Source organism: Apus apus, chromosome 1, assembly GCF_020740795.1.
Source record: "Apus apus isolate bApuApu2 chromosome 1, bApuApu2.pri.cur, whole genome shotgun sequence".
Lineage (NCBI taxonomy): Eukaryota > Metazoa > Chordata > Aves > Apodiformes > Apodidae > Apus > Apus apus.
In genome coordinates, this window is record NC_067282.1 from 102,418,135 (window position 1) to 102,432,675 (window position 14,541).

At 37.8% G+C, this 14,541-nt stretch overlaps 1 protein-coding gene across 2 annotated transcripts in view; it reads right to left on the reverse strand.

Annotated features, from left to right (window-relative positions):
- USP9X (ubiquitin specific peptidase 9 X-linked) overlaps positions 1-14,541 on the reverse strand; it is a 107,310-nt gene that overhangs the window by 75,144 nt on the left and 17,625 nt on the right. For both annotated transcript variants that reach the window (XM_051628824.1, XM_051628815.1), the window contains exons 2-4: positions 6,008-6,261; positions 4,110-4,255; positions 3,734-3,813 (exon numbers count right to left, since the gene is read on the reverse strand). In XM_051628824.1, the coding sequence (XP_051484784.1) occupies positions 3,734-3,813; positions 4,110-4,255; positions 6,008-6,103 (322 nt within the window). In that variant the 5' untranslated portion in view covers positions 6,104-6,261. The remainder of the gene's footprint in view (positions 1-3,733; positions 3,814-4,109; positions 4,256-6,007; positions 6,262-14,541) is intronic.

Sequence of the window (14,541 nt, forward strand, 5' to 3'; positions counted from 1 at the left end):
AGACCAGTGACTAGTGGCGTTCCTCAAGGACCAGTAACGGGACCAGAGCTGTTTAAAATCTTTGTCAGGAACATGGAAAGTGGGATTGAGTGCACCCTCAGCAAGTTTAATGATGACACCAAGCTGTGTGGTGTGGTCAACTTACTGGAGAGAAGGGATGCCATCCACAGGGACCTGGGCAGGCTTGAGAGGTGCACCAGTGCCAACCTCATGAAGTTCAACAAGGCCAAGTGCAAGGCCTTGCACATGGGTTGGGGCAACCCCAAGCACAAATACAGAATGGGTGGAGAATGGATTCAGAGTAGCCCTGAGGAGAAGGACTTGTGGGTGTCAATTGATAAGAAGCTTAGCATGAGCCAGCCAGAAAGCCAACCATGTCCTGGGCTGCATCAAAAGAAGCCTGGCCAGCACATCAAGGGAGGTGATTCTACCCCTCTGCTCTCATGGGACCCACTTGGGGTACTGTGTCAAGTTCTGGGGTCCTCAGCATAAAAATAACATGGAGCTATTGCAATGAGTCCAGAGGTCAGTCATGAAGACGATCAGAGGGCTGGAGCACTTCTCCTACAATAACAGGCTGTGAGAGTTGGGGCTGTTCAGCCTGAGAAAAAGAAGGCTCCAGGGAGACCTTACAATGGCCTTCCAGTACCTGAAGGGGCCGACAAGGAAAGCTGAGGAGGGGACTTTTTAAAAGGGCTTGTAGTGATAGAGACAAGGGGTAATGGCTTCAAACTGAAAGAGGATAGATTTAGATATTAGGAAGAAATTCTTTACTGTGAGGGCTGTGAGACACTGGAACAGGTTGCCCAGAGAAGTTGTGGATGTTCCCTCCCTGGAAGTGTTCAAGACCAGGCTGGATGGCGCTTTGAGCAACCTGACCTAGTGCGAGGCGTCCCTGCCCATGGTGGGGGGTGCAATCAGATTATATTTTAAGGCTCCTTCCATCCCAAACCATTCTATGATTCTATTATTGTATTCCAGAACTATGATGAAGATAAACATCAGTCTTGCTATTAAACACTCTTGCAAAAAGGTTCTCTTCTATTAGCAAGTAACTTTGTGCTTTCACATTTGACAGTCTCATGGCTTGCTTGATGAAGAATAATGCATTGGTGCCTACGCATAAAAGGATTATCTTCCACAAATAAAGGCACCTGCCAGAAATAATGCAAGTGACAGTCTAGACAAGATTCATATTACTCTGTCAAATTTGCTCCTCGCACTTGAAGGTGGTTAATGATGACATTTAATTCTTGAGTACTTCCAATTCACTTATGTTCCTTAAATCTTTCAGGAGCTGAAGTTGAAAAGAGGATGTGAATATTACTCTTATTTTACAGACAAGGTTATAAAGACAGAAGTTACACCAGAGCCACTCCAGAATGTCAATGCTGATGGCCACTGGCAATGTTAAGAACAAGATAGATACTTAAGAACCTTAACTGCTATAAAATGATAATTGATAAAAAAAAAATATCTGGTGGGTTGTTCTTAGGTTTTGTTGTTTCACAATCTAAATGAGTTACAGGCTGCAGTATAAAATTTATGTAATTCAACAGCCGGTTATTTTACTTCCGATTATATAGCCAAATTAATAATATCCTAATTAAAGGAGAATTAATAGCCGATTAATTCTCCTTTCAGTTCTTCCCTTTTGAAACAGAACTCCTCAGATTAAGAAAAATTGCCATAGACAGGTAGCAAGTGTCCAATTTTAGGTCTTACTGAGATAACGGAATACATTTTTCGACCCTATTAATGAATGTACGAAACAGAATAAATTGTATTACTTCCCTATCTATACACAACTCCGAAACAGTGTCTGCACAGTTTTGAGCTAACAAAACTGTCAGTTACACCAAGAGAGCACCCTATCATATTCCTTGAGCAATGAAAGTTATTAAAAAAAGAACCATTTTAGTCATCATGTATCTTCAAGTAGGAAGGAAAAAAAGAAATCTAGAATGTAACCATAAAGATAACATAGTTAAACAACTCCCCTTCTAACAGCTTTCCTTTGTTTCCTCCTTAGCCAATAATCCTTGCATATCTGAACACATCGGAATTCATCTAGAGGGCAAGAGGAAGAATAATTCAATTGGAATGCAGAAACCCTTTTCAGAATTGGACAGCAATAACTTAGTAAAAAATCAAAGTGCATAAAGCATATAAAAAGATTTCCACTGTTTTTCACAACTTCAAGAGGAAGAAGTGACTTTTTGTGTGGGAACTTTCAACTAAGTCTGATGCTTGGGAGAAGTATGTCGATGTTAGGAGTAGCCAAAAACTTTTTCTGCTCTTATTAATTCATTTTATTGACAGTTTTTTGGGTTTGGCTTTTTAGAAGATGACTTAACCGCTGGCAGTATATGCATCTCCTCTCTTACAGATCACAAGCAGAGAATTTTTTACTGCACTACTCCAACAGCCCAGACACATCGATGGCTCAGTTTTTTCTGTAAGTTGGCATTTCTTTTAAACCTGAACAGATGCGATCACTTCAAAATTTTATACTCAATGGAATAACAGAGTGGTTGGGGTTGGAAGGGACCTCTGAAGACCATCTAGTTCAACCCCTCTGCTAGGATCACCTAGAGATCACACAGGAACACGTCCAGACAGGTTTTGAATGACTCCAGAGATGGAGACTCCACAATCTCTCTGGTCAGCTTGTTCCAGTGCTCTGTTACCCTCACAGTAAAGAGTCACCTCACCTTAGGATTTCAGCCAAACCTAGCTACATGCAAATAAGCCAATTCCAAGGACAAGTACAGCTCATAAATCACTGTTGGCAACATATCATTATCCTATTCTGTATCACAAGGGTACACCCTAACTTTTGTTTCTCCAAAGCAAAAGAGTTAGAGAAAATCATGATAACGCAGAATATTATGACCACAAATTAGCTTTTTACTCTTAAAACTGCCTAAGAATAACCTTTATTAGCATGGAAATTAAGTCATCAAGGTACAGCTATGCAAAAATAAGGAATAGGCACTTTATGTGTCACTATACTTAAAACACAACTAGCTGCTAAGTGTAGATATCCTAGAAAAATCTTTCAATCTGACTTCCGGTATTACTGAAATACTGGAGCAACAAATACTGACTGGAATAGGAGAGTAAAGCAACTTTTCAGGAGAACAGAACTGTCCAGAACACATGATGAACTTGTCAACTTGACTAGTACAATTCAGTAAGCACATATACAGTTCTGACACAGAACCCTCCTACTTCCAAGCAAGTTAGACACAGCAAGTAACGTGGTAGAATTACTAGTCTAGGTCATGCTGTTAAAAATTCTAAATTTTCCTAATATTCTCAAAAGCATGTGTGTGCCAACATTGAACAAAAATTTATAGCAAGACATCTGGAAAGTCAGATGAGCAACTTATTTTTAAAAAACTATGATTCTTTGAGTTTTAGTATTTCTTACAAAGAACAAGCCCACTAGGTCTGATTTCTTATACAGAAAACAGGCAAGACAGGAATGACAAGATTTTTATTGCTGTGAATTTACTCGACTTCCCTATTCATGCTAAGGCACCTAACTTCTAGCTACACTGATGGCTTTCTAAAAATGAAGACTCTGCATATCACTCTGACACCATCTTCAGGATCAGGGTTGTAACAGAAATAATTAAGAATTTTTAAGCCTGCACAAGGGATTCAAAAGAGTAAGAAAAGACTTCACACACTGGCCCAATAATCATTAATTGTCTTTTCGGCTTACCTTTTTTACTTAGGTCGATGGCAGCTTCTAGAAGAACTTCTAACTCCCCTTTCGGCAATACAGGAACAACCCATCGAGGCCTATATTAAAAAATAAAATAAATCCCCCTGTATTTCAATTGTGATTCTTAAAAATCAAGAATCCTTGTCCCTTAATAATGCTTTTAACACAGGGTAGGAAAATAAATGTTAAAGGTCCCGATAAAAAAAAAAACAACAACATCTGCTACAATCCTCTTTCTCCTTACAATTCTAACGCAATAAAAAAAGTACTTTAAGAAATCAAATTAAACAAAGATGGAAGAATCCTGACTCCACTATCAAAGTATTTGCACAAATAATTGAAATAACTGACACTCTGAATAAAGTGAAAATACCTGTTGATCATGTCATCCAACTTTGCCAGGTCCGTGTGTGGAAATGCAGGCTCTTCATCTTCAAGCTGGGGTGGAGCATCTCCTTGGGCCTGCTCATCAGGTGGGGTAGCTGGGGAGTTCTCATTGGAAGAATCAGGTGAAGAAGTCTAAAACAGGAAGGGAAAATACTTAAAATACTGTTCGCACTTGCATACCACTTTTTTTGGCATTTTCCCTTCACATTGTTTCAAAGAATCACTTGAATTAAGTACTAGTCATCATAAAATAGAAAAAAAATATATATTTCAGATGTATTAACAAAAAACAGAGCATAAAATGCACTATATGCTTTGTGTCATGACAATTTAAAAATTAAGCTACTTTCCCAGCAAGGAAATTGGGTTGATTTGTAATAGACTCCTACTTTCAGCATACCACCTATTTAGAAGGTGAAAATAAAGACTTCACAGAAGCCCCAGTTTCTACAAAAAATATTACTGTTTTATGTAGAAAGATAAACTTCATCAACCCCACAGAAGAAACTGATAATGAAAAACACTTCCTAAAAAAAGTTTGCTAAAAATTAGTAACATACCGGCTGGCTACTAACCAAACTCCAAGAAAATTATTAGTTACACCCATTTTGATGTGCCATGAAAAATACAATTATTTTGTAGAATTATGCTTATTTGTATATAGAAGTAGGATGAACTGGCAATAATAAAGATTCAAATCAGATCAGCAAGATTTAGAAAAACAAGGGAGGACCAAAACCTCAGTGTTTCTCACAGGCTGGTTGGTGTTTGGTTGGCATGGAGTTAATTTTCTTCACAGCACCCTCTACAGTGCTGGGTTTTGGACTTGTGACCAAAACAATATTGGTAACACACAAGTGTTTTGTCTGTTGGTGAACAGTTTTTCCACATATTCAAGGCCTTGTGTTTCTCACTTTGTCCCCTGCAGCAAGTAGACTGGGTGTAGGCAAGAGGCTGAGAGGGGGAGTAAGTGGGACACAGAGATAGTCCATACCATACAGTGTCACACGTGGCAATAAAACAGCAGGGCAAGTTTTTTCCCAATGTAGCTCTTGCCTGGGGACTTGCTGGGCATCCATCATCTTGGTGGTGAGTGACTGCATTTGCATCCTAGTCTTTCACTTATTAAACTGCCTTTATCTCAACCCACACAATTTCTCACTTTTCCTGTCCAAAACTCTCCCCATTCCACTGAGGCAGAGGGAGCAAGCGACCGGGTGGAGGCTTACCTGGCAGCCAAGGGTCAGCTCACCACACATGCTCCAAAGAACAATTCTTTCTCTGGAAATAACAATCACTAAACTTTATGGTATTAAAAATAATCTTCATACTGAATTAAACTACGAAGTGTGGCTTTTCTCCTAAATGGGTTTGGCTGCACTGTTAAAAAGCATTTTTTTCTGGGTTTTTTTCCCCAACAAGAAAGAATCATCACATTCTACTTTAATAATATTTTAATTTTTTTGCTTGGATAATCTGTTCAACAGGAACATCTTTAAGTTATTCAGGAAGTCTAGTACAATGAACGGAGACCTAGATGAAGCTGGTCTTAAAAGAGTGGATACCCCTTCTAAGCAGTTTTATCCAAGACATGCTTTTGCAGAATTAAGCTATAGACTGAACTCAGAGAGTAGTTTTATCAATATGTGGCAGGTTCTGAGGAAGCTTCTTATGCAAAATACATATAGCTGGAAGAACCATGTGGCTGCCTGAAAAGGGAGCATCTTTTGAAAGGCAGTGCTCACAGCACTGCCCTCAGAATCTTTTTGTACATCCAGACAACATGACATCTCTAAGGAATATACAAACTCAAATAATTCAGAAACACTGCTTTTAAAGTAGTAACTCCTTTATTTTTAGACAAATTGATTGTTAATACCATACCTGATTCTGCTGGAGGGGAGGCTGGGACTGTCCATCAGGAGCCTGGCCTTGGCTATCATTCCCTCCTACCGGAGAGCCACGAGTCGTGGCTGTCATACTCGACACAGGGCAGATTTTTGCAATTTTGTCTGCTTATGTAGTTGATGTGAGAGAAGAAATTATAGTCCACTTAGTAAAGTTGAAGTACCAGCATATGCTTGCCTTAAAAAGCTCCAACTCAAGAACATGCCATCTTGCAGAGACCATTGCATAACCTGGAAAAAAAACAAAGACAATATACTATACTGACACATGCATATAAAAGTAATTTGTCCCTGGAAAAGAACACTACAAAAACAATTACAGTGCTATAAAGAATATTTTATTTTAGACTTAGTGTTTCTTTTTATTGAGTACAACTGACATCAGAAGAATGTAACCTATGAAATATTTAACATGATTGTAATGTCCTAGGTAAAAATTACAGATAATTACCCCTATACCACTGAGAAACTGACACACATCCAAAATGCAGCTGTTTACTCTGATTCTATTGCACTTGAACTGCTACAATAGATTTTCAATTTGAATTGAAGGCGCTGCTCAAGCTCTATACAGAAATTACAGGGTTAAGCGCCTAAACAGCCATATTTGTCATATTTTCCAATACTCTTCTTCTGATACTAACTGGAGATATGTGAGAGGGGGTTTGAGATTGATTCTACGTCAGCTAATAGAGACGTTGCAGCCAAACTTCTATTAGCAGACCAGTATTTACCTGGAGCATTTGACCTGTATTCCCTTCTTCCAGCATGTGGCTATGAAAGCCTGAGTCCACTGGCCTTTCAGGCCCAGCACAAAGCCCATCACATTCCCAACTAATATTGTAGTAGATTATACACAGAAAATTCTGACATGAGATTTACTTGTTGATCTTGCAATCATAACATATCAACAGCTCAACAATCACTATAAATTTCAACCTCATTGTGTTAAATACAGAAATAAAAAGTTCCATTAACCTGTAACAGCAACTCCACTCTGTATCACAGGGCACTGTATAACCACAGAAAACAAAACATAATTTTCCAAAGCAACTCAGACTTCTAAGCTCCACATAAACCAACAACAGTACTCAGAAGTTTCAAAAGCCAAGCAGGATCGTAGAAAGAATTGTATGAGCTTTCAGTAAAATTAATTTGACAGTGCAAAGTTCCTGATTAATCAGCAAAAACTTCAAGTTAACAAGTTAAACTTCTCTGGTAACACTACGTATATTTTTAAGTGTTTCATTATGAAGTCTCATCTAAAATCAATTTTCAGTGCAGTTATCTTTCTCCATGACACTTTAAAATCCTTTCCTAAACTGAGTAAATTTGCAAGCTGTAGAATATATAATAAAAATTTTGGCTGCATCCACTATTTCTCCCCTGCCCAGTCTCAAATATTAACAGCATCAACAAGTTTAGAGATTTCTAATACTGTTACTAAAATAGTGTTCATTTTTGATAAAAACATTTTTTGAACACAGTCAGTTGTAATTCATCCCCACTCTTCAAAAGTCATATTCATAAGGCTCAGTGAGCCTGCTAAGTCCACAATAAAGGTATTACCAAACAAGATTTTTTAAATTGATTTGATAAATTTATTTGTTGATTGAATTGATTTGCTAAATAAAATTGAAAAAATAACTTATTTTAATTGCTGCTCTTCTAAAAATGCCAAGTATTTGTTTTCTATTTACATTTAGAAATATCACTAGGTGGGAAGTATTAGCAAGACTAAGTTTCCTGCCATATATACACACATACACATATATTTATACACACACACACTGCAGTCTACTGCAGTTCAATGCAGTCAGTTCCCCTGCACTACCTGACTGATGTTTCCAGGTACTTCCATAAACCAATGAAATCAAACTTCTGCCAACTTAAATTATACTTCTTAAAATCCCTAAGCCAACTACCACCAAAATAAATCTTCCTTAATCACCACTATTCTTCCTTAACAGGTCTGTTTCACAACATGGCCACACAGAAACTTGTGCTGGCAAAAGGAGTGAGGTAGCAAAGAAGCAGAAAAAGGGTGAGACAGCTCCTTTCATTAGCAACCCAGGTACAGGTTGGCTTACACTGCTGAAAGAAGATATCACTGGCAGTTGTGGTTCCACAGGAACTTGCATGAAGTGTGAGCTGCTTCAATTTAATCTTTCTTATTCTGACGCTTCTGGCTGAACTATCATGAAGTAAGCCAGATCAGAGTACTACAAGAAACAACAACAAGCAAACAACCAAACTTAGAAAGACTGTGAGTACTTCTCAGTTACTTGAACTACCTGAACAAATGTTCTTCAAGGCCAGAGTACTCATCCTAACACCTGTCAGGGAGCCGGGACAGAACTGGAGCTCTCCTGTTAGACTGACTTACTCTAGTGTGGATTTACCCTCAGATTTTGCCTCTGTGCTTAGTCAAAGGGTCTGGGCAAAAAATTCTTGTAAATTCGTTTCTGCTCACTGCAAGTGGCATAATTTAACTAGAAGATACAAGGAAACTACTACTGAAATAACTAACATATTCAAAATTTTGTAAATTCAGAGTAAAAGAAAATCTGTGTAACAAAAATACACAGAATTTTGTAGACACTAGTAAATACAGAACATGTACATAAAAAGGACTAATGCATCTTTTTCTTCCTCTTATTTAGTGACTGTTTAAGACTCTAATCACTATACTCTATGCGCATTACTTAAATTACATTCCCAGAAAACTGTATTTCAGGGTCTTCAGAGAAGTTCACTAGGCTTGGCCATGTGCATAAGACAAGGCCAACCTCTTATTCAAGTTCATCACTTCTTCCCCTCCCTCCTCAATTGTATGACATCCTCAGATACAATGGTAAGTTACTTTGCAGCTAACTAAAACCACTCCATCTCCAATAAATAGTCCAATTGCTTCTTGAAGTACCTGCATATTCTAAATTGCAAGCATATCCCTGTTTAGATATTTTCCTTCTAATTAGATTGTACAAACATTTTTGTAAGCACTAATCATCAACCAATTTATGCATTTTCAACAGTATTAGAAAGCAGTAGCATACCAGTTTTCAGCCACCAATTTAACCATTCACATTTCAGAGAAAACACTACTGCTTTCATCTCTCCAGAACTAATTAATCATGAAATTTTTAACTTACATCACCTCTTTAATGCAGACTATCCAGTTTCCATTTTATAGTTTAAAACTCACCAAGGCATATTGGCTTAGCTCAAGAAGAGCCTTTACATCTAATCGTAATTAATTAGACTAACTGATGTAAACTAATGCAGCGACACCTTGGTTTTGAGTATACAGATAGCCCAACAACTGCCTGTATTCACATGAATTCTAACAGACTCTACATTAATTTTTATACACGTCTCATTTCTACTACATTTGATTTTGCATGCAACACATTAACTCATGTTAAAAAAGAATTATCACCTTCACCCAAAGCTTTGAATGGATGTTTTGATACAGTGTCAAGCTGGGAAAAGACACCTACTAAATGACAAACTAAATTCTTCCACTGTTAATCACAGAATGGTTTGGGTTGGAAGGGACCTAAAAGATCATATAGTTCCAATCCCCTTGCCATGGGGAGGGACACCTCCCACTAGACTGGATCAGGTTGCTCAAAGCCCCATCCAGCCTGGTCTTGAACACTTCCAGGGAGGGGGCATCCACAACTTCTCTGGGCAACCTGTTTCAGTGTCTCACAGCCCTCACAGTAAAGAATTTCTTCCTAATATCTCATCTAAATCTACCCTCTTTCAATGTGAAGCCATTGCCCTTTGTCCTTTGTCTCTATCGCTACAAGCCCTTTTAAAAAGTCTCTCCCCAGCTTTCCTGTAGCCCCTTGAGGTACTGGAAGGCTGCTATAAGGTCTTCCTGGAGCCTTCTCTTCTCCAGGCTGAACAGCCCCAACTCTCTCAGCCTGTCTTCACAGGAGAGGTGCTCCAGCCCTCTGATCATCTTTGTGGCCCACCTCTGGACTCACTCCAACAGCTTCACTCCAACAGCTTCATGCATGCCCTTCTTATGTTGAGAGCCCCACAACTGGTCATATGATCAAGTGATGATGAGGCTACAAAGACTAAGTCAAATGAATTCCATTGACATTCGCTTTTGATTGCCAACTGAGCAAATTCTGATTTGCCATGCTTTTACCACTCCTTAGGTCACCATGATCCACCACTACATTGCAAGTGAAAGACAGCTTTTGCTCCACAGGACTCCTTGTAATTTTAGTAACACCGGGAAAAGACAACCACAGTTTTTTGACTCCACATGCTCTCTCTATTTAGAAGACTACACCTGCGGCAAGTAGCATTTTGACAAGAGCACCAGCAGACTGTGCAGAAGATGCCAGACACACACTGCCATCCAGGAGGGGCCTCTGCTTCAAGACTCAAGTGATCAGTAGAGCTGCACATCTGAGCCTCAGCTTCTACAGCCAGTAACCTTGTGCTGGTGTGGCAGAAAAGGTTATTTTTGTTTGGGGAAGAAATCAAGCACCCCTTCAAAACCAGGAGAAAAGACATCAGACATAGGTTTCTGGGCAAGTGCTGAATAAGAAGTGAATATGCACATATTACTCTGTTACAGGACAACACGTAACAGCAAATGAAAAGGATGACATTTTAGCATACAATGATCAAGGAACGTCTTCTAATACAGCTGAGTTCTAGAACAGCTTTCATCTGAATTTCTCAAAAGTCATCTCCTCAAAAGAAACTGACATATATACAGCCTTTCTCCTAAGTTAGCTACTTCATAATATAGTGTCTCAGAAAAAAAGCAAACGCAAAGTAACAGATGAGAGTAGCAGACTTCAAAATACAATTTATTATTCATGTGCATTACTCAAGCCCTACTTAGGGACACAGACCTATTTTTCCCTTTATTGAAAGTTTCCTGGTTGTAAGTGAGGGTATATGCCACAAAATCTACTTCGCACTGTAGTAACAATGTATGTCAGGATACTAGGCTACTCAACATGTAACAACAGAGGTTTTTAAAAATCATGTAACTATGCTAAGGAGAAAAAAAAAATTTCCCACCAGTATTATCTGTACAATGATGCTCCTATCTTAACAGGATCTCAGAGATGTGCTTTTTCACTGTAAGTGTTGTACTGCAAAAAAGCTTAACTGCAGTAATGGTATCAGAGATTTACTTCATATAGGACTCCAGGAACTGCCTTCTAAAATACTAATAAAAAAAATACTGACTCATCACAAGGGTTATGATGTGATTCTAGTTTAAAAACTCTACACTTAGGAATCTAAGCTTCTACCCAGTTCCTTTATTTCAATCAAAACGCCTTCTCATCTAGAAACAACTCCCCCAAAACTGTAACACTGACCTAATTCAGTAGTTACAAGCTACACACACCCCCACATATTTATAATTTTCTTTCTTCTCTGTGCCTTATGCCTTTCTGAAAAGAGAAAATTATTTCTATCATGAGAACAGAAAACTGGTGGTCCTAGCAACTAGCTCATTAACACTGACATGCAATAAAACTGAAATGTATTCAATGACTCATGAAAAATTTGTCATTAAGCTACTATTCAGTAGAGCAAGAAATGTGTAAATCCCAATGTTTAAAAAAAATAACTGATAATCAGAAATCAGAGAAAATGTTATTTCAAATAGTTTGTATTACAAAGGCAATTTATTTATGTTCCTTCTCCTAGTAAAGAAGTGAGTGCCTACGGGCCGTAGTCAACTGCATCAGACTCTAACACATTACTACAAAGCAATACATTTCTAAGTGATACAGTCAAAAATAGATTTTGAGTAACTATAATTGTTATGAACTAAAACTATTCTCACCAAAAAACAGAAAACCAAGTTACTTCAAGAAACCTTTTTCATCGATCTTTCCACACCATACATCTGAAATTAAGAATTTTGGCAACATAAGCACCTGAAACATTTGGAACATTTATGCAAATACACAATTCTGTTTTCCCTCAGTATCGTATGACAAAATAAAGAGGGATGTCTTGAAATATCCTTCAGGTCTTCCAGGATTATTTTTGTTAAGTATGCAACTTGGCAAAGCAGAAGAATCTCAACTCTCAGCTCCATAAATACGATGACAAAGGAGTCAACTGAACGCATTCAGACCTTTAAGTACCAGCTACACAGCATTATCTCCTGAAGAGACTGTAGAGGAATGCTGCAGAAAATGCTAATTCGTAGCAATGATGTTTCCTCCTCCTTGAGCAAAAAATATTACTATCTGCGTTACAGACTTATAGGAGTGACAGCGCAATCCTATTGTCTTCCACCCATACTTTAGAGCACTGGGGAACTTATGCAGAGGTCTGGTTGAAAATTTGAAGTTGTGAGGTCATTAAAAGATTGAAACCTTAATGTAAACAATATTTTGGGAAAACAAAGTTCAACAACCTCAAATAAATGAAAATGTGTTATTTATCCCGTGTTAAGAGAACTAAAATACACATAGATGCAGCATAGTTCAAGAACAAGGATAGAGAATTCAGTATTTCTCCCATCACTATTAAAAAAACAACCAAAACTAAACTACTAGACACAGAAGGCTCAATGTTACAAAGAGCAATTTTATTTTTTTTAATATAGCTCTGTTACAGCAAAACCATATTATTTCATCTTTTGAAAAAAAATAATAATTTCCAAGTAGAAAACCAGACAACAATATTGGTTTCTCATGCAGCCAGACTTGAGACACACTGATGAAGCACAGAAACTGACTACATGTAACTGTTTTAGGTGTAACAGGTAACCTAAGATTATGGTTCTCAGATTCCCTTTTCAGATTATTAGAAGTATACCCTCGATTCGGGCTTCTCTGGATAAAGCTGACCCTCTTCCATCACAAGTTTTTCAGTCTTGATATAAAATTCTCATTGAAATGCCAAGCTTGGAGCCCATGAAATTCCAACCAAAGGAAACCATATTCAAGCTAAAGCTGAGAACCCAGTATTTGGCCCTGCATGTCAAGGCAACAAAACTGACATATTCAAATATATTAACTTCTTGTTTTCACATGGAAAACATTCCCAAATGACTTTAAAACAAACAAACAAACAAGAAAACCCTTTATACCACTCAGAGCCCTGTCTAATTTCAAGGCAATAATCGATGACGGTCAGGCCCTGAAGGGGAACTGGGCAGCAACCAGAATTATCTTTCTCTAAAGGACATTCACTTGCCAATAATTTTGGGGGCATTTAATGGTTAGCAAGTGTACCACTGGTTACTTAAGGTACATGATGCTGTTTCCCAGATAATGCAACAAAAGGCCAGGTCTTCAGATCATACACTTAGTTCTGGCTATCAAATAGAAAAGTTGATTTCAGTTCCTGTTCTGAAGGAGAAATGTTTTTCTCATGTGACACTAAAGAGAGAACAATGCCTAAGACACAACATCAAGAAAGTATGCAATGACTTACATACAAAATCAGCAAATGCTAATTAAGACAATTAACTGTGTTCCCTTCAGTGAGCTTGGCCTCAGTGCCATGCTTTTCTGTAGGTGCATATTTCAAGCTGCTGTCATGGACACAGTGCAAAGAGTGGGCCTCTCACCCAGTATGAACATTCCTTCACGCTCAGGAGCTTTCAGTGGGAGCTATGCTGGTTCAACAGGTATTAAACTATATCCTCAATAGTACTGAATATATCTCAATGACAGAAGGAAAAGAGACAAAATTTACAGTCCTTATCATTCCAATATTTAAATTTTTGTTTTGAACATTTCCAAGTGATTAAGAAACTCCATTCAAGGCACTGGTAAGTAGCTAGATAATGTGGGGTTTTCTGCTAGGAGGTGAGAATTTTGGTCATGACAGTAAAACAAACCAGACTTTCCAATAATGAAGTCAAGTGAATAAAAAAACACTAGTAAATGCATGCACTATAACCTGAGAAAAGCACACTTAGTAAGTCACTTCTATTTGGAAAATGCTAAGAACTATTTATAAAATTGCTTAAATGTTTTGAACAATGACTTTCACTTACTCTGCAGCATTTTTCTTGAATTGACAATGAACATGGAAAGAAATGGGCAAGAATGTCATTCACCTTGTATTAAAACAACAAGCTACAACAGGAAACAAACTCAAAACTGAAATTTAAAAAAAAGAAAAAGCAGATCTAAGAACTTTAGTATGTACACTTGCTTCATACAGTGAGATTGAATAGCATGCTTGCTAAACAACACAATGCTATACTTTTTTCCAATTATGCTACATTTTTTGATGCAGAAGGCCGCCCTTATGCAACCCAAAAAATGTGTCCTTGGCAATATAGCCAATTAGGATTGCATTGATATTGTGGGTCCACCTGCAATCTCAGTCCTTCACAGGCAGCAGCACAATACTCCAACCAAGGAAAAATCATGGTTTAATGTTTACATTGAAATAATTATCTAGATTGAAAGGAATGTATTTGCAGTTGCTACTCTATCATATGGAGTAATTATTATATAATTTCTACTTATCACTCCTTCAAGAAAATAG